General features: G+C 31.3%; 1 protein-coding gene and 1 non-coding gene across 2 annotated transcripts; both read left to right on the top strand.

Moving 5' to 3' along the window:
- The first annotated feature begins 972 nt into the window (after positions 1 to 972).
- LOC126654202 (small nucleolar RNA R71) lies at positions 973 to 1,079 on the top strand. Its single transcript, XR_007632458.1, has one exon. It is a non-coding gene; the product is annotated as a small nucleolar RNA R71 (small nucleolar RNA).
- Positions 1,080 to 9,848: 8,769 nt separating this feature from the next.
- Positions 9,849 to 15,564, top strand: LOC126688327 (uncharacterized). The gene is made up of 9 exons (XM_050382985.2): positions 9,849 to 10,142; positions 13,097 to 13,220; positions 13,317 to 13,384; positions 13,471 to 13,530; positions 13,610 to 13,768; positions 14,106 to 14,252; positions 14,657 to 14,871; positions 14,974 to 15,082; positions 15,174 to 15,564. Exons 1-9 carry the CDS (start codon positions 10,014 to 10,016, stop codon positions 15,243 to 15,245), a joined length of 1,083 nt encoding a protein of 360 aa, XP_050238942.1. The 5' UTR covers positions 9,849 to 10,013; the 3' UTR covers positions 15,246 to 15,564.
- Positions 15,565 to 19,131: the final 3,567 nt, after the last annotated feature.

Here is a 19,131-nt window from a genome sequence, read left to right as displayed (position 1 = left end):
TTTGGTAGTTCTTGGCTTGAGCTTGCTACATCAACAACCACTTGAGGCTCATCCTCCTCAACAACATGCTTCTTCCCATTGGCTTTCTCAAGGTTTCTCCCGCTTCGGAGCTCTACCGCCTTAACTTGCTCTCTAGGGTTGTTTTCCGTAGTGGATGGCAACCCTCCTTGAGGTCTTCCTTGAAGCGAAATTGCCATTTGAGAAATTTGAGTTTCCAAATGATGGATAGTAGAAGCTTGATTCTTCTCCCTTTGCTCCATTTTTTCTAACTTCTCTAGCACTTTGGAAAGCACATTTCCCTCATCCGTATTCTTTTGTGGTTGGAATCCCGGAGGGTGTTGAGGTCTACCACCATAGTTGTTTCCTTGCCCTTGATGGTTATGATAAGGGCCTTGATAAGGACCTTGTTGTTGGGGCCTATTTCCTCCTTGGAAACTAGGACCCGCTTGTTGATTTGCTTGCACATTGCCTTGGCCCTCTTGATTCCTCCATCCGAAGTTAGGATGGTTTCTCCACCCCGGATTATAGGTATTCGAGTAAGGATCATTCCCTTGACGTTGACCTCCCACATAATTCACTTGTTCGTTCCAAGTTTGACCCATGGCATAGCACTCATTACTTCCATGATTGAAATCTCCGCAATGCTCACAACCTACTTGAACATATGCAACCGGAGCATTCCGTGGACCCACTTGTTTCTTCAAAGCATCAACTTGACTTTGTAAAGAGGCATTCATGGCTTTCATCGCTTCAAACTCCTTGGATTGGTCAAGTGTCATTAATGCCTTTTGAGCCGGTGGTCTTCTCCTTTCCGAGGACCAAGTGCTACTCACCATAGCCAATTTTTCAATCAACTCATTAGCCTCATCAAGCGTCTTTTGCATCAAAGAACCTCCCGCGGCCGAATCAATGGTAGATCTTGTGATCTCACCCAAACCATTATAGAATATTTGAAGCACATGTTCCCTTACAAGCCGATGATGAGGTACGTGCCTTTGGAGATCCTTGAACCTCTCCCAAGTTTCATAGAGAGATTCCCCCTCATATTGGTAATAATCAATGATGTCCTTTGTCAACTTCGCGGTTCTCCCCATCGGAAAGTACTTGTGAAGGAAAGCTTGAGCAAGATCCCGCCAATTGTGGATAGATGCATTAGGAAGTGATCGAAGCCACAAGCTAGCCTTGTCTCTTAGTGAGAACGGAAACATTCGAAGCTTGATTTGATCGGAGGTGACATTATGGAGCTTGAATGTGTCCAACACTCCCAAGAACTTGGCTATGTGTTCATTCGGATCCTCACTTGGTAACCCAAAGAATTGGCACCGATTCTCTAGGAGTTGAATCGTGCTAGGCTTGATCTCAAAAGTAGCCGCGGTGACCGGCCTTGCAAAACACCCATAGGTAGCATTATCCACATCCGGGAGGAAGAAATCCCCCAAAGTTTGTCTTTGTGCTTGATGGCCTTGAACTTGAGGGTGATTGTCCCCTTGTTGCTCTTCCTCATAGTTATCATCCCCACGTTCCATGATAACGGGTATACGATTTTCCCTTCTCACACTTCTTTCAAATCTCCCGAGGTTGTCTTGAAACGGTTCTAGTGGAAGATTGGCCCTTCGTGTATTGTGCATACACTATAGTTGATCTCCTACACAAACAACAACAAGCAAACCACGCGTAAATCCGGAAAGAAGCAAAAACAATAAAAGTGATAAAAAAAACAGAAAATAAAGCTAACTCGACCGAACCATAACTAATTTCAATCAATCAATAAACACTCGTCACTCCCCGGCAACGGCGCCAAAAACTTGTTGAGAAAAACCCAACTTGTAATAGAGTGGACCTAAGTCCGAGTTATCGATCCCACAAGGAGTGAATTCAAGAGTGATTATCGATGAGAATGAACTTAGTTGCGATTCAATTCGTTTAGCAAGAGAATAAGTGTTTTTGCTTAATAACTAATCAACCAACTACTAACAACTTACGCTAGTCTAGGAATTAACAATTTACTAATTTAAAGAAACGAATAAACACTATAATAATTAACGAAATTCAAGTGATAAAGAGGTTTGGGAGCTAATAATCCTCTTAGGTCATGCAATCAAGGGTATCGGGTTTAGGGTTCTAAACGAGGACCGAGTGTTCTAGACCGCAACTCCCGCTCTCTCGAGCCTCAAGGAGCTACAAAACCGCAACTAATCGAGCTTAACCTACTCTCGTAGCACCAAACGCAAATAGAGGCAATTAACAAATAAATCACAACTCATAGGCCACCTAATTACTAACCCACTCTCATGGTGTTACTAATTAAGTCTCTAATTAATCAAATCCAACTAATAAACCCTCTCTCAAGGTGAGAATTAATTTAAGAACAATACTTAGGTAGCTAATCTAAGCAAGCTTTAGGTTCCTTAATTAGAACAATCAACACAACCCCAAAACCCTAACCCAATCATACACAACTAAGATTCAAATTAACCCCCAAACATGGGGTTTAGCCAACCATGGCTAAAACAACAAACATCAAGCAAATAGAATAATAAATCATTGAGAGATAGATCTAGTTACCTTTGTAGAAACCCAAGCCAATAACATTCAAGAAGATAATACTTCAATAATAAAATGAGAATAAATCTTCAATAGAAAAAGCTTAAGTATTCAACAATGGAGGAAAATATGAAAATCTGGAAATTCTATTGAAGAAGGTAAGGACTACACTTGGGGATTTCTAAAATTAGGAGAAGATTCAAAAGTACAAAATAGAATAATGTCTAGCAAAATCTTCTATACCTAAAATAAAGATAAGGCCCCATATATATAGTACTTACAAAAGAAGGAAAAAGACAAACATTCAATTACACATGTGTTGGGCCCAAAAATAGCAAATTAATAAAGCCTTAATGCATCTTGAATTAAGATTTCCCCATTCCAGCAAGCCCAAGTTCGAATAGAGCTCCTTGGGCTAAATGAGAAGCCCGATTCGAGCTGCCATTTTCTGCTCCAAATCTCGATCTTCAAACCTTCGTAACTCGGTGTAGAAATGTCCGATTCAGTCGATTCTTGAACCGTTGGAAAGCTCAGGACGTCTACTTTAACTTTCATGAAGATCACGAGTTCATTTGAGGCTTCGAGCTAGTCCAAATTGGTCAATTAGTGCCCCGGGGTCAGCTTTTCAGATTTGCAAATGAGCTTCCGCATCGCTTTTGTCGTCTTTTCCAACTTTTGCACCAAAATGCTTCCGCAATGCTCCTAAGTACCTGAAATACTAAAACACGTAATAAGGCATACGAAATACCATAAAACCGTGATAAAACGTTAATAAAGCATGCGGAAACGACGCTAAAGATAGGAGTAAAAATACTCCTATCACTTATCGAACGGAGTATTTTGATACTCAAGTTCGATTGGAACCTTTGTATATATGAAGGACATATTTGAACTTTTTTATACATAAATGACAATATTTGAACGTTTTTATACATGAGAGGGCAATGCTTGAACGACGTGTCAAATATTGAAGGCATATTTAAACCACTTCAAGTTCAATAAACCACATCAAATTCCACCTAAATAAGAATTGACGGTTTTTAAAATGGTGTTACGAGGAATTTATTTGAGCTGTTTTCTAAACGTTATATGTTTTTTTAACACCTTTTCAAATATAGTGGCCAATCTGTTCCTCAGGCCAAATATGGAGAGTTCATTCGACCCTTCTAAGTGTGATGTATGACTTTCTAAAAGGAATGGAGAAAGTACAATTATTTTCACTTACACATTATTATTGAAATTATTTTAATAAAATACTCCCTCCTTCCTAAATTGATAAATACTATTTTAAGTTTTATTGTCCCAAATTATAGACGGTCATTTATTAGTTAAATGATCAAATGACATATGAACCATCATATAATAGGCAAAACTCATTCTGAAGTTCATGTACTATTACTTTTTATTTTAATTAATCTCTATCAAATTTTTTACATTTAAATAATCTCTGTACTACTAACTTTACATTTATGTGGTCCTTCCGTTAGAGCGTGTGCACAAACGCGTTTAACGACGTTAATTTTACGTCCGAAATTAATTCTTAAGTCTTTGTATTATCACTTTTTATTTTAGTTAGTCCTTATCAAATTTTTTACATTTAATTATTTTTATACCACTATTTAATTGCAAATAATTTTGTAAACAAAGACCTATAAATAATTTATAATAATTTTATAAACTCCTACTTTGAATTAAAATCCACATTGTAAATCACAAACTCTAACATCGATAGAAAACCCAAACAACGGTTTTAGAAACTCCTACTTCGATTAAAAACCCTACTTCGATTACATACCCCTACTTTAATTTATAAACCAATTTAATTACAAAATCTAGTTGTAATAATATAATTGCACGAATGTAATATGAAAATTAATAAGTGTGTCAAAATATTTAAATCATTTAATTGAGTCAATTATGGGTGTTACATATTTAAATTAATTGATCCATATTAACTTAATTATTTTAAATAAGACAAACATTATTCATACTAAAACGGTTCGTTTAATTTTTTATTTAAACAAATTAAATATGGAATATATCAACATATATATTTAAATATTGTTAATTTGAAGTAGAGGTTTACAAAATTATTTTATAGCATAGAAAATTATTTAAACTTATTTTTGTAAAATTAATCGCAATAGTGGTATAAGGAATAACTAAATGTAAAAAATTTGATAGGAATTAACTAAAATAAAAAATAATACTACAGGGACTTGATAATGAGTTTTGTATGTAAAATTAATGCCGTTAAACGCATTTCTACACACACTTTAATAGAAGGACCACGAAAATATAAAATTAATAGTATAAGAATTATTTAAATGTAAAAAATTTGATAAAAACTAACTAAAACAAAATAATAGAAATTTCAGAATGAATTTAGCTATTATAATAATATTATATTTAAAAGAGAGAAAAAAAATTTAAAATCAATACTTTCATTAAATAAGGGTTTAATTACAGAGTTATACTCTTTTTGGGCCTTAATTACATAGGTACTTTTTTTCTCCAAAATATTACATGTGTACCAAATAATGCTAAAATATTATACTCAATGCTAACTTTGCTGACGTCAGCGCGCATCACTGTGCGCTGGTATCAACGCGCGTCAATAGATATTGACAGGCTGTCTAATGCACCAGCACAACTGGTGCACTAGATAACACACTGACCCGCATGATGTGCGGGTCAGTTTTTTTGGTTTGTTCAAATTGAACAACTCAAAGGTCTGCTGCTTTGAATTGTTCAATTTGAACAATTCTAAAGTTTATTAAGTATATTATTTATTTTATTAAATATATTAAAAATATTATTTATATATTTCCTCTTAAATATAATTATTTATATATTTATTTATTTAAATTATTATTAAAAGTACTCTGCTTTAAAATTTTATTACTAATATATTTTTTTAAATTAAAAAGCATTATTTATATATTTCCTTACTTTTAATGTTTTTTTTAAATTCTATTACTAATATTTTTATACACGGAAACTTATCGAAAATAATTTGTTCTATATACATTTAAAAAATATTAATATTAATTTAATTTTATAAATGTAAATAATTAAATTAATTAAAATACTAATATTTTTTAAAAAAAAATCTTGGATCAAGAAATGAATTATATGTAGTAAATTGAAGTTTAATCAATTTGATACATACAAAAAACATTTAAAGTATTTCCAATACATATTTTATACATATTCGTTTTTCGAAATCTTTTTCTTATTTTTATGTCTTTTTAAGTTCTATTACTAATATTTTTATTCATATCAGCGGCTTGTCAAAAGTTTAATAGAATCGACCGATGCATATATGATACAGACAAATGGTATTTGAAAAACATATTTCATGAATATCCGATACATATTTGATACATCTCCAATAAATATCAAATACATATCTGATACATATTTGATACGTATTCGTTGTTTGAAACCTTTTTCTTACTTTTTATGTCTTTTTTTAAGTTCTACTATTAATATTTTTATACGTCTCAAAAACTTATCGAAATTTTTTATACATGCTTTAAATATATATTTACTATATATATTTTTTAAAATGTAGTGAATTGAAGTTTAATTAATTGAATTAATTAAATTTTTAGATTTTCATTTTTTTATTTTTATCAATTTAATTGATTCAAATGATGTATATTTGATACATACAAAAGGTATTTGAAAAATATATTTGATGCATGTCCGATACATATTTGATACATCTCTAATACATATACTGTACATAAGTGATACATCTCTAATACATATACAGTACATAACTGATACGTATTCGTTGTTCAAAACTTTTTCCTTACTTTTTATGTCTTTTTTTAAGTTTTATTATTAATATTTTTATACATCTCTAAAACTTATCAAAAAATTTATATTTAATTAACATTAAATATGACTTTTTTTAAAAAAATTATATGTTAAAAAAAGTTCTTACTTTTTCTATTTTTATGAGACGGAAAAAATATTTTTTATATTTTTAAAATTTAAATTTTTATATATTTTAAGATTAAAATTAAAATTAAAATTAATTAAATAAATAAATATTAGTATTTTAAAATCTATTAAAATATTAGTATTTTGAAATTTAAATATTAAATAAGAAAATAAATAAGTAAGATGAAAAAAATTACATAAACTATTTGTTTTAAAAGTGAGGTCAAATTTAAATATTAAATAAGTAATTAAGTAGAGAAAGAATTTGATTTAAAAACAAAGGTAGGTTAGTTGACCCGCGCGTCAGCTGGTGCACATGCTCATGCGTCAGCAGACCTGATGTCATAGTATGTATTAAATGTAATTTTTTGCTAAAAAGTGGTACCGGATGAAAAGTCAGGGTTTTTTTCGGACACTTATGTAACTAACCCTTAAATAAGGGAAATGTGGTATACTCATTTTACATAAAATTTACTGAATTTATAATAGGGAAAAAATGAAAATTACTTGATTCTAGGAAAATAATACCAAAAACACGCGTGTTCCTTATTTTTTTGGGTCAATACTTGATTTCATTACAAAACTTCTTTAGCACTTGATTAGTAATTATATTCTCACCCAACACTTATTCTTTATAAATACAAAATCACAAGCTACCAAATATTTTTAACAGATCCAAAATCACAAGCTATCAAATAAAAGGTAAGATAAACCATTCTTGTTCTTCTTCTATTCTTTAATTTATCAGATCTATAAATTGATGAAAACGAAGCTTAAATCAGATTTGAGATTTGCTGTAATCTAATTGATTTCAGCAAAGCTGAAATCAATTTGATCGTTCAGGCGGCAACGGCCCAGAAGAGTAGATCGGAGAAGATGGTTCAGGCGACAACGACTTGAAGGAGCAGATCGGAGAAGAAGGTTCAGGCGGCACCAACTCGGAGGAGCATAACAAAAGTACAAAAGTGTATTAGATCTAATTATTGTGATATTACTGTTGTTGTTGTATTTCACGCTGTTGTTGCTGCTGTTTTTTTATGTTGCTGTTGTTGCTGTTTTCTGTTTGTTCTTATTACTGCTGTTGTTTTATACAACTACTGTTGTTTTTTTAGTATACTTTCTGTATATTTGTTGTATACGTTTAGTATACCCCCATATAAGTTTAATATTTTTTTTTATATGTTAACACAATTTTAAAATTAAAATAGTAAAGTGTATCCAAATTAAATAATTTTAATATTATATTGATAATATTATTCGCTTGTTTCTTAGTTTGTTATATGTAATGATTATTTATTTTTAATGATTATAATGGTTTGGTATCTCTTTTCAATGTTTTATGCATACTGTACATTTGTTATATGTACTGATTCGTTATACGTACTGACTTTTTTTTAAATAATTATAATATTTATACACTAATCAAATTATATATAGTTTATGTACATTATACTGTCTTTTTTTAATACTTCAGAAATGCCAACACCTGTTATTATCAGTATTTGACATTATATACATTTTAAATTAATAAATACACGAAGAATACACAAGGTGTATATATTATTTAAAAATAAAAAAAAATATGTACAAAATATACATCAAGTATATATGAAGAATACACAAGGTGTATTTTATTATTTTAAAATAAAAAAAATACGTACAAAATATATAAGATATACACGAATAATACACAAGGTGTATTTATTATTTTAAAATTACAAAATATACACGATATTTAACATAATATATTTATTATTTTAAAATTAAAACATGTACACAAAATATACACGAAGAATACACAAAGTGTATTTACTATTTTAAAATAAAAAAGTGTGTACAAAATATATATAAAGTGTACACGAAGAATACACAAGGTGTATTTATTATTTTAAAATTAAAAAAAACATGTATAAAATATACATAAAATATACACGAATAGTACACAAGGTGTATTTATTATTTTAATATAAAAAAGAATGTACGAAATATATACAAATTATACTTATTTTTTTAAAATATACACAAATATAATTAGTATTTTAAAATATAAAAATATACACAAATATACACAAAATATATTTATTATTTTAAAATTAAAAAATATACACAAAATATTATTATTTATTTCCAACAAAATTCTTGAGTCATAGAATTCAACCATATTACTCTTATCTTCTCTTTCTAACTGCTCTCTCTACTGTAAATAAAAGAGAAACACAACAAACATATAATAAAAAATAGAGCATAAAAGAATCATTTTTTCTTCCATTTTTTTCTGCTTTTTTTTTGCTTTTTTTCTTTTCATCGGAATAACATCAGATCTTTGATTCTTGAACATCACTGCCACCATAAACATTATTTCTCAATTACCACCCCGTCCTCTTCTTTGGACTACCAATCATTATTATTTATATTTTAATATACAGTACTACAGTTCTAATATGATCGTGTACATACGTAGTATTAATATTTGTATACTTTTAGTATACTTTCGGTGTACTTTCGGTGTACTTTTGAAAACATGGTTTGTCCATTTCATAATTCACAATGGACATGAGACTAAACATATAGACATTTCAGGATTGATGACAGAAAACTTAAGTAACAGACCGGTTGAAGTAATTAGCAAAATGAGTAAGAACATAACGTTCGCCTTATCATTGTACCTCACTCAAGTGAATAAAATTTTATTGAGGAGTTTTAACAAACAGTTAATAAGCATAACTGAAAATCTTATGTCACAAATTGATAACTCTGTAATTTCTCAAAGAATCAAACAAAACACTCATATTAGCTAAAATAATTGGTAGAAGAAGAAATTATAGAAGTATGAAAATTTAATTAGATAAAATCTTGAATAAAGAAAACTAGAAAATTCAATAAGTAGTGAAGTGAGTTTGAAATTGAATCTGGAACTAAGATTTAAACAATATCAATAATTAAAAAACTAAAAATGAGAATTAAAATAATATTGAATTGCTGGTTTCTAGTAGTAATTTTCCCAAACTATTATAACTGTACTCATAGTTAATAGAAAAAAAACATGAATTACAAAAGAAATAAAAAATAATAGAAACCCATGATCATGATCTTTTTTTATATCCATTGGTTTGTGTAGTGGATTGATGAAAATGGTGAAATTGGGTGAAGCAATAGATTACATAAGAAAGAAATAGAGGAAAAAAGAAGAATACGTGTCCATTGCAATTACTTTTACTAATTAGGTGTTCAGCGCAACTAATTACGTGCTAAGGTTAATTTTTTCAAATTAAAAAGTGTTGGTCCCAATAAAAAGACTACCTAAGTGCTCAGTGTGAATATTTTCAATTTTTAAGTGTATTGTCTAATTTCCTCTTTATAATACTTGGATTGGAGCCAACAGGCTCCATTAGTCTTAGCCCAATCTAGCGGAAAAAACCGGCACTGTTGAGGACGACGACCCTGCAAACACGCAAAACGCTCTGCTGCTTCCAATTCACAAAACCACTGCTAAAACCTTCTTTTCTCCATCTTCCATGGATCAACAACAGCAGCAGCAGCAGCAACCACGACGGCGTTTACCAGAGGAACCACCGCCAGCAGCTAACGGCGATTTCTCTTCCATTCTCACTGTTTTCTTCGCCTTCATCGCTATCATTTCACTGGTACTATATTACTCTCTATTTATCTTTACTAGCACTATTACTACTGTTAATGCGATTGTATTATACTGTTCTAGAAATGCTTAATGATTTGTTGCTTCGTTGATTGTCTGCAGTAATCCTAACACTATTATTTTAGTTTTTCATTTTCATCCATTCAACTTCTTGATGTTTTTTTTTTCAGTGTCTTTCAAATGCCTTTTCGTTGTAAGGATTGATCTAAAATCGCTTCATATAAATCTACAGTAATGATAAATGACCGGTTTGTTAGTGTAGTTCGTTTAACCATTATTATTTAATAAAACTCCTAGACTAAGTATCTCCTAGATGATACTTATGGAAGGTTTCTTTGGCATGGTTTTAGATCCTTTGTAATGTTACTATGTTGTACACATGTTGATCTCAATATATATTTGGTTAATCTTGTTAATTTGTATTGAAACAGAATAATGATACACTGTCATTTGGTTGATCGTTGATCGGCTTTAGGTTGACCTAGAATTGATAAAAAAAAAGGACGATATTGTGAGTGCAAAAAACTAATGAGCGAAAAATAAAAAAATAACCAAAAATAAAAATAAAATGACAATTTGTACTATCTTTAAAGTCTTAGCACTATGACTAAAGCACTTGAAATGTTTAAGCTTAGTAGAAGTTGAATTTTAATTACTGTTTATTCTCTTATTCTGGTAAGCATTTTGGATAAAATGTGATCACTGTCGAAAGTGGAAGTAAAATCAATAATTTCAACTTTATGCTACTTTGAGTGAATACATGTTTGCTTGTTAATCTTGTGTTTTGCCTTTCCAGTAGTTTAGCAGTTATACAGGTAATATTACCGGAAATATCATTCTCTATCTTTGCTTCTTTATTGATGCATGAGAACTAGATTGCTAGATAATATTTTGAACCAGGTGGTTGAAAGCGATTTATGTTCTCTCAACGGGGAAACTCTTATACCTGTTTAATGCACGGTTTGGTATTTAGGAGATATATGCTTTAAGTTGTTTTTCCCTTGAAATTTATTATGCTTGAAAGAAATAAAAGTAACTCAATTGAACTACTATCTGGGATCCATAAAAGGGCTTTAACTGAATTTAAATATTGGGCGGGTTTCTTCTGTTGCTTCTTGATCTTTGGTGGTTAGTTCTTTTGTATAAGGTTTCTTTGCCAAGATTATTCAGTAGTCTAGTAAGCAAGGTGGTCTAGTTATGGTGGGTTAGGTGTTAGATCTAATATTTGGAACAAAGCAGCTATTACTAAACATATTTGGGATCTTGTGACTTATAAGCCTTCTACTTGGGCTATCTGGGTTTCTTCTAATAAGCTGAAAACGCTTAGTTTTTGGGGCATAACCAAACATTTTGATTCTTCTTGGAGCTGGAGACAACTTCTGAACATTAGGAATGATGTCAAAATATTCTTTGACTACAAATTGGGAGATGGTAATCTGTTTTCCTTTTGGTTTGATCCTTGGGCCAAAGGTCAATCACTATATGATAGATTCCCTCGTGTCCATATTTATAATTCTGGTTTTCCTAAGACTGTTGCGGTGAGAGATGTTTGGAAAGATGGGAATTGGAACTCTCCCGAGCCTTTGGATGATTATACTCTTAACGTATGGAGTTATGTTAGATTGAATTTTGAAGTAGTTGGTAATATTGTTGATAAAGTGTCTTGACAGCATTATAGAAGTGGTCAGTTCTCTGTTAATAGTGCTTGGAGAGCCCTTCTGCCTATTAAACAAAAAGTTAGTTGGTATCGTCTTGTGTGGTTTTCAAGGAATATTCCTAGATATTCATTTGTCACTTGGCCGGCCATGCTGAATAGACTTCATACAAAGGATAAGTTGTTTGCGTTGGAAAATAATTAACTCAGATCTTTGTCCTCTCTGTCAAAGAGATTCTGAATCTGTGGAGCACTTATTTTTTAATTGTGTTTTTTCAAATGATATTTGGAAAAAAGTGTTGGTTGCTTGTGGCATCGGAACTTTGGAAGGCCTGTCCTTAAGTGGAGAAGAGAGGTTAGTTTCTTTACAAGAGCTATTGGAAAATCTATCCTAAGTAGGGCTAGAAGGATTAGTTTATATGCATCTGTCTACTTCATTTGGCAAGCTATAAATAAAACTGTATTTAATCAAAAGTTGCTTTCTCCAGCTCAAGTGTTCTTATCTAGTAAAAGATGTTTGGTCTAATTGTAATTTTCCTGTACTAGATAGAACTATTACAGGTAGGTGGCATTAATTTCTTCTTTTTTTTCTTTATTGTTTTAGAGCTTAGTGCTGTAAGTTGTATAAAATCGGTTTTCTTGATATAAAAGATCTCTTTGGTCGATTGACCAAAAAAATAAAATTTCATGAATGTATTTGTATGTAGTAATTAATAATATTTGTCTCATTGCAAGATTGGCCTGGATTATTTCATCCAATATATTTTTATATTGATAATTGCAAAACATTACGAATACTAACTATATGTAACCTGATATATATATATATATATATATATATATATATATATATATATATATATATATATATATATATATGTATTGTATGAGGCAAAATTCCTGCGGCTGAGCATCATAAGCCGGAGACTAATACCGCGACATTAAAAAAATAAAATCTGTGCTTTTTGAATTATCCGACACTTCTTTCTTAAGTTAAATTATTGAAATAGTATGCTGAGTTATTATAAGACTTGTTTGGAATAAGATGAATTCTTGCAAAATCATGTTATTGGCAACTTCGTTGATTTCAAAATGCTTTCCCCCCCTTTTATCTCTAACTATGAAGAATTTAATTCTATAGCAACCATTAGTTCACCAAAAATGAGAAATATTTTAATGTTAGTTTGATTTGCAATTCTTGCTTTTTAGACTTTTCAAGCAAAGAAAAAATGCCATAATTGAATATTGATTGCCAAATTTTGTAACATTCTATGATAATTCATTTACAGATAGTGATCCCATCCTTAACTTCTGGCACTAAAAGTAGTTTTTCCATCGTGCACCAAGTTCCGGAAGGTCATGTTGGGGTGTATTGGAGAGGAGGTGCCCTCTTAAACACAATTACAAGTCCAGGTCTGGAAGCTTTACATTTTCTCTTTTCTTATAGTATTTTAGTAGTTGATAACTTGATATATTGTTGTGCTGGACTTATATGTATCTTATTACCAGGTTTTCATCTAAAACTACCTTTAATCACCCACTATGAGCCTGTTCAAGTGACACTTCAGACAGATCAAGTAAACTGTTTGAGTTAGCTTATGAAGATTAAAGACTCTGTAGTTACATTAATTATTGAATCATTCATCTGTCTTAATATATGCAGGTGAAAGACATTCCATGTGGTACCAAAGGGGGTGTCATGATTAACTTTGAGAAGATAGAGGTAAGACCATTACATGCTTCTCTCATTAGTGTTGTAAGAGTTTTAGAGCTCTATTTCACCGATTAAATTCATTATTCAGGTTGTTAATCGGTTGCGTAAGGACCATGTGTATGATACACTACTTAACTATGGAGTGGATTATGACAACACATGGATATATGACAAGATTCATCATGAAATCAATCAGTTCTGCAGCTCTCATAGTCTTCAACAAGTCTACATAGATGTGTTTGACCAGGTGAGAAGAATTACCTGTATTACTTTATTGCTTTGACTAGCATGCAGTTAATGCTGCTATTTCCATTTTCCATTGTTGGTTATTGCAAGTGTTTTTTCCAGAAGGGCTATCTGCCTAATAGATGAGATACAACATACAATCCTTTTGTTAAGTTATTCCCATTTAATATATACTCGGGATTTATTAGAGGGAGTGCTCGTATTCATGTTGACCTCAAACCATCATAACTTTTTGTGCTGCATTAGGTCAAAAGTTGTATAAAGCTTGTCTTCCTTATTTATATTCGTCCTCTTTTCCATTGACATTGCTCAAAACCATCAATTTCAACATTTTTCAGATTGATGAAAAGATGAAAGATGCACTTCAGGTTGATTGCACAAGATATGCTCCTGGAATTGAAATTATAAGTGTGCGTGTTACAAAGCCTAAGATTCCAGAGAGCATAAGAAGGAATTTTGAGCAAATGGAGGAAGAACGCACTAAGGTATGGCATTTTATTCTCTATTTCTGATCAAAGATTTTTATTCTTTTAGGCTTCCTCCATTGAATTTAATTTAAGAAAGAAAGGAGTGTCATGTTAGTGCTTGGAATGTTAAAAATCTCAATTAAGGTTATTGTGAAAATGAGGGGAGATTCTCTATCACAAACAGATCATATTTATATGCTTTATGTTGGATGGCTAAAGCTTTTTAGTTATATATTGTGGTTTTTGTGTAGAAATATTGCAAAACCAGTGACAACTTGGGTGCTATGACATTGTTCAGTTTTACGCTTCCAAGTTTCTCTTCTCTGAAAGACCAATACTTTATGTGCCTATGTGCTGGAGTTCCAATCACACTTGTAATACAAGGTAGTGTTTGATGCTGTTTACTGTGTGTTACTCTGCAGGTCTTGATTGCTATTGAGAGACAAAAAGTAGTTGAGAAAGAAGCAGAGACGACAAAGAAAATGGCCATCAGTGAAGCTGAGAAGAATGCTAATGTGAGCAAGATCCTCATGGAGCAAAAACTGATGGAAAAAGACAGTTCGAGGAGGCAGCAAGAAATCGAGAATCAAATGTATATGGCTCAAGAAAAGAGTTTGGCAGATGCCGCTTTTTACCGGTATGTCTGGCATCTCTTTTCTTTCAGAATATTTTTGTTTCTAGTAGAATATCTAAGTGATATCTGAAGGTATACATAAAGCTGATGTCTCTATTTTTTCAGTGTGTTGAAAGAAGCTGAAGCAAACAAGTTGAAGCTCACTTCCGAATTTCTTGAACTGAAATTTATTGAAGCTATTGCTAATAATACTAAAATTTTCTTTGGAGACAAGGTGGTGATCTCCGTTTCTCTTAAGTAGAAGTTCAAGGTCAAGATATATAATTGATTACTTGTTAAATTAACCGGGTGTCTTTCTTATGTAGATACCGAATATGATTTTCGACCAGAGGTTGCTTGGGAATATTCTGCAGAGGGCACCTGGGAATAGCGATTGAAAATGGAAGTCGGAAGAGCAAGCAAGGTTGAAATGGAATGGTTAGGTCAAGTGAATTGACTGTGTGCTGCTATCAATAGGGATTAGGAAAATAAATTGATGATTACACGTTTAAGTTCTTGTCCTTTCAGCTAGCTCTTTTGATTTTTGTTGGCAATCATTGATGATTGCTACCGTGCAATTGATATCCATGTATGAATATGATTATACTGTGGAGAAAAGCAAAGCAAATAGTGACTCTCAGACTAAACATTGTGAGAATTAATGGCTGTACAGAGATTTTATCAAGAGGGAATATTAACATGTTTAAATGTCCAAAATCTGTATCAGGATTTTTTATTTTATTGAGCTAGATTAAGTTCTTTCTATTTCGTGGTAGGTATTGTGTAAGCCGGTGCACAAGATGGAAGTGGCGAAATGACTGCATGAGCATTGAGGCAAGCCGGAACCAAAATTATCTAAAACTGACCTTTACACGTCAATGCGGCAATTTTTTGCAACTCATTCTTGTATTTATAAATGTATAGTTTCATCATGTAAAAGCGCAATTGCTTCTTTTAAAAAAAGGACTTAATCATTTTAAAGTATTTTATCTTTTTTACCTTTTCTGTTTATTTCTCAAATTTTTAAAAGAATTATTGTTATCATATATCACTACTTTTAGCGTTTTTCTCGATTTAAACACAATTTATGAAACGTCTCATCTCACGTTCCAATCTTTTCATCCTATAATCTGATTTGCGTTTCATGTTTTATTTTTTGTAGAAATGATGTCGTGTTTGGCCATGTGAATGACCAAAACAACGTTGTATAAGACGTTTAGACTATATATACCACATAATTAAAGGGTGGGATATATGGTGTCACGTTTTTAAAATTGTACTTAAATCGAAAAAAACGCGAAAAATGGTGGTATATGATACCAATAACTCTTTTTAAAATCGTCAATTTTATCTCATTTTTTAATTTTCAGTTTTAATTGTATCTTTATCTTTGAATTGGAGTTATTCCATTTAGAAAAAAGTTAAAATATTCTTCATCATATTTGACACATGATCTCATTTTTTAGTTCTTTTCAAAATATTAAAGGCTCGTTTAGACTATGTCTCAAATATGAAGAATATAGTTGAACGTTTTCTAGAGTAAAAAAACTTTAATTAAAAAGAACCCGAAAATTAAAAAAATGGGTGTAAAATTGAAGATTTTAAAAGTTTAAAATATAAAAAAAGTCAAAAAAGCCAAGTATATATGAATGATTAGGCGGCTAATAATCACCCATGGCCCCTCAACTTTAGGGGTACGGGCGCTAAACCCCCTGATTTTTGTGGCGGCGCTCACTAAACCCCCTAAGCCCCAAATATGACCAAAATACCCCTGGCGCCGATTTTCTGGTCAACTGACATTCTTAAAAAAAAATCTGACACTGTCACATCATCTGCAACGTCAGTAAAATACCTTAAAAATTTCAAACACCCAAAATACCACTAATTTAATTTAGAAAAAGACAAAAAAATAAAACAACCCAATCTAAATCAAAAGATTAACACAACACCCGAACGGACCACCCCCACCCGACAGGACCACACCCACCCGACCACCACCGGAAAATTTTCCGGTCATCTTCCGGATCTGTTCCTCAAGAACAGATCCGCCATGGCGGATCTGTTATTTTTTCGGTGACCGGAAAATTTTCCGGTCATCATTCACTCGGAGAAGATGACCGGAAAATTTTCCGGTGGTGGTCGGGTGGCGGCAGCGGTTAGATCAGTGGTGGTTTGGGTTTGAATGAGTGGTTGGATTTTGGGTTAGGTTTTTTCATTTTATCAGATATTATATTTAGCGGTGTTTTGGGTTTTTTTTTTGTCTTTTGATGACATGTCAACTAACACTTGGTGCTGTCAATTTCTTTTTCTGTTTTAGAAGACAACCGCCAAACAAACGACGGCGCTAGGGGTATTTTTGCCCAAAAGGGCTTTAGTGAGCGCTGCCACAAAAATCAGGAGGTTTAGCGCCTGTTTTTAAACATCAGAGGGTTTAGCGCCCGTACCCTTAAAATTGAGACCATGGGTGATTATTAGCCTGATTAGGCCTTAAGAAACAAATAAAACTGAAGTGCTCTATCTTTATTTTCTTTACAATTGGGATACAATATAGTATTTTTTTAGGATCCATTTGGTGTATTTTTTTAGAAATAAGTTAAAGGGTTAATTCCATATAAAATCACCACTTTTTTTTTCAAATCTAGCATCGATGAGTAAAAGCAGGTGTCTTTTTCCTCTCAAATAAATGTCTTAATCTGACTACTGCCCTATTAACACAAAAACTACATTTCACTTACTCTTTTCTTTTTGATTCCGATTGTCGAGTCAACAAAAATACACCGAATTTTCACATTCGTGATAGATTTGCAAAAAAAATAAAATGAAATGTGCTGATTTTATTTGACAGTTTTTAAAGGACACGATTAAAATGAAAAAACATGTAAAGGTAGTGATTTTATATAAAATTAACCCTAAGTTAAATAAGAAATTAAAATTTTTCCGAAGTTAAAACGAGTTCTTTACTTGTTACAAAAAATATTTCCTACTTTTCAGAAAGTTGATAGTTAATAAGGAAATCACTCTCTTAAAAATGTTTAGCTAAGGTTTACATTCCGTTGAATAGATGCAATAGACACTAAATATCTTTATATTTAGTTGTTTTAATTAATTAATGAAAATAATATCATTTTTTTGATAAAAAGTAATATACTTTTTAATATTCAGTGAATTAAAATAACATGTAACTTTTTTAGGAATATTTAGATAAACTAAACAAAGATATAAATTACTTTCTGTATATATTTTTCAAAAAGTATATTAACTTGAACCAAATAAGGTGTTAGAGTAGTGGTAATTTTCCAGAATACATGTTTCAACATCTTAATTACAACTTTACATTGCAAGTTTTGATTTTTCTTTTCTGATTTTTTTTAATTACGAAAAATATCCTTTTTTTAATTTCACAAATACCTTTTTCGGTTTCCAATTTCGATTTTTGGTTTTTTGATTCGGTCGACCGAACCGACCGAACCGACCGACAATTTTTTTATATAGTGTATATATTGTGTTAATTTTTATTTTTATAGATTTTTTCCTGGAATATTTTTTTATTTTTTATAGTGTAACAGTAGTGTATATATAGTGTTTTTACGGTGTTTATATAGTGTAAGATTAGTGAATATATAGTGTATAAATAGTGTATATATAGTGTATTTATGGTATTTGTAGTGTTTTTTGTGGTTTACACCATGAAACACTGCAAATACACCATAAACACTGCAAATACACCATAAACACTGTAAATGCACCATAAATATACTAAAAACGGCAGAAATACTGTAATACCCCAAAATATTTAAGTATGTAAATGGGACCACGTGTCTAGTGTTAAGTCGCCGGAGTGGCGATATCGGAAAGATTTCCGAGAAATTAAGATAAATGTTAAAATTTTAGCAGGACGGTTTTGAAAAGATTATCGCGGGAAATTTAATATCATATTCCAGTTCTAAAGTTGGAATTGGAATTAGAAAAGAAAAATGTTAAGAAAGTCGCAAAATAAAGTACAGGGACTAAAATGGTAATTTAACCATATAAAACCCGAAGGGATATTATTTCGCCAAGGTCCACGAAATGTTTTATAGTATATGTGATAAAAGTTTCGGGTCAATCGGAGACCTTTTAAAATTTGGACGCGGATGCGTTTTGGGCTAAATTGCAATTTTTGAAAAGTTCAAGGACCAAATTGTAAGTTAGCAAATTAAATATCGAGAATAGTAATTAGAAGATTATTGACGGAAAATAATAATTTTGGGATAGTATTATTTATTTAAATATAAATAATACCTA

Source organism: Mercurialis annua, linkage group LG6, assembly GCF_937616625.2.
Source record: "Mercurialis annua linkage group LG6, ddMerAnnu1.2, whole genome shotgun sequence".
Classification (NCBI taxonomy): Eukaryota; Viridiplantae; Streptophyta; class Magnoliopsida; order Malpighiales; family Euphorbiaceae; genus Mercurialis; species Mercurialis annua.
This window is presented reverse-complemented; position numbering and strand designations above follow the sequence as displayed.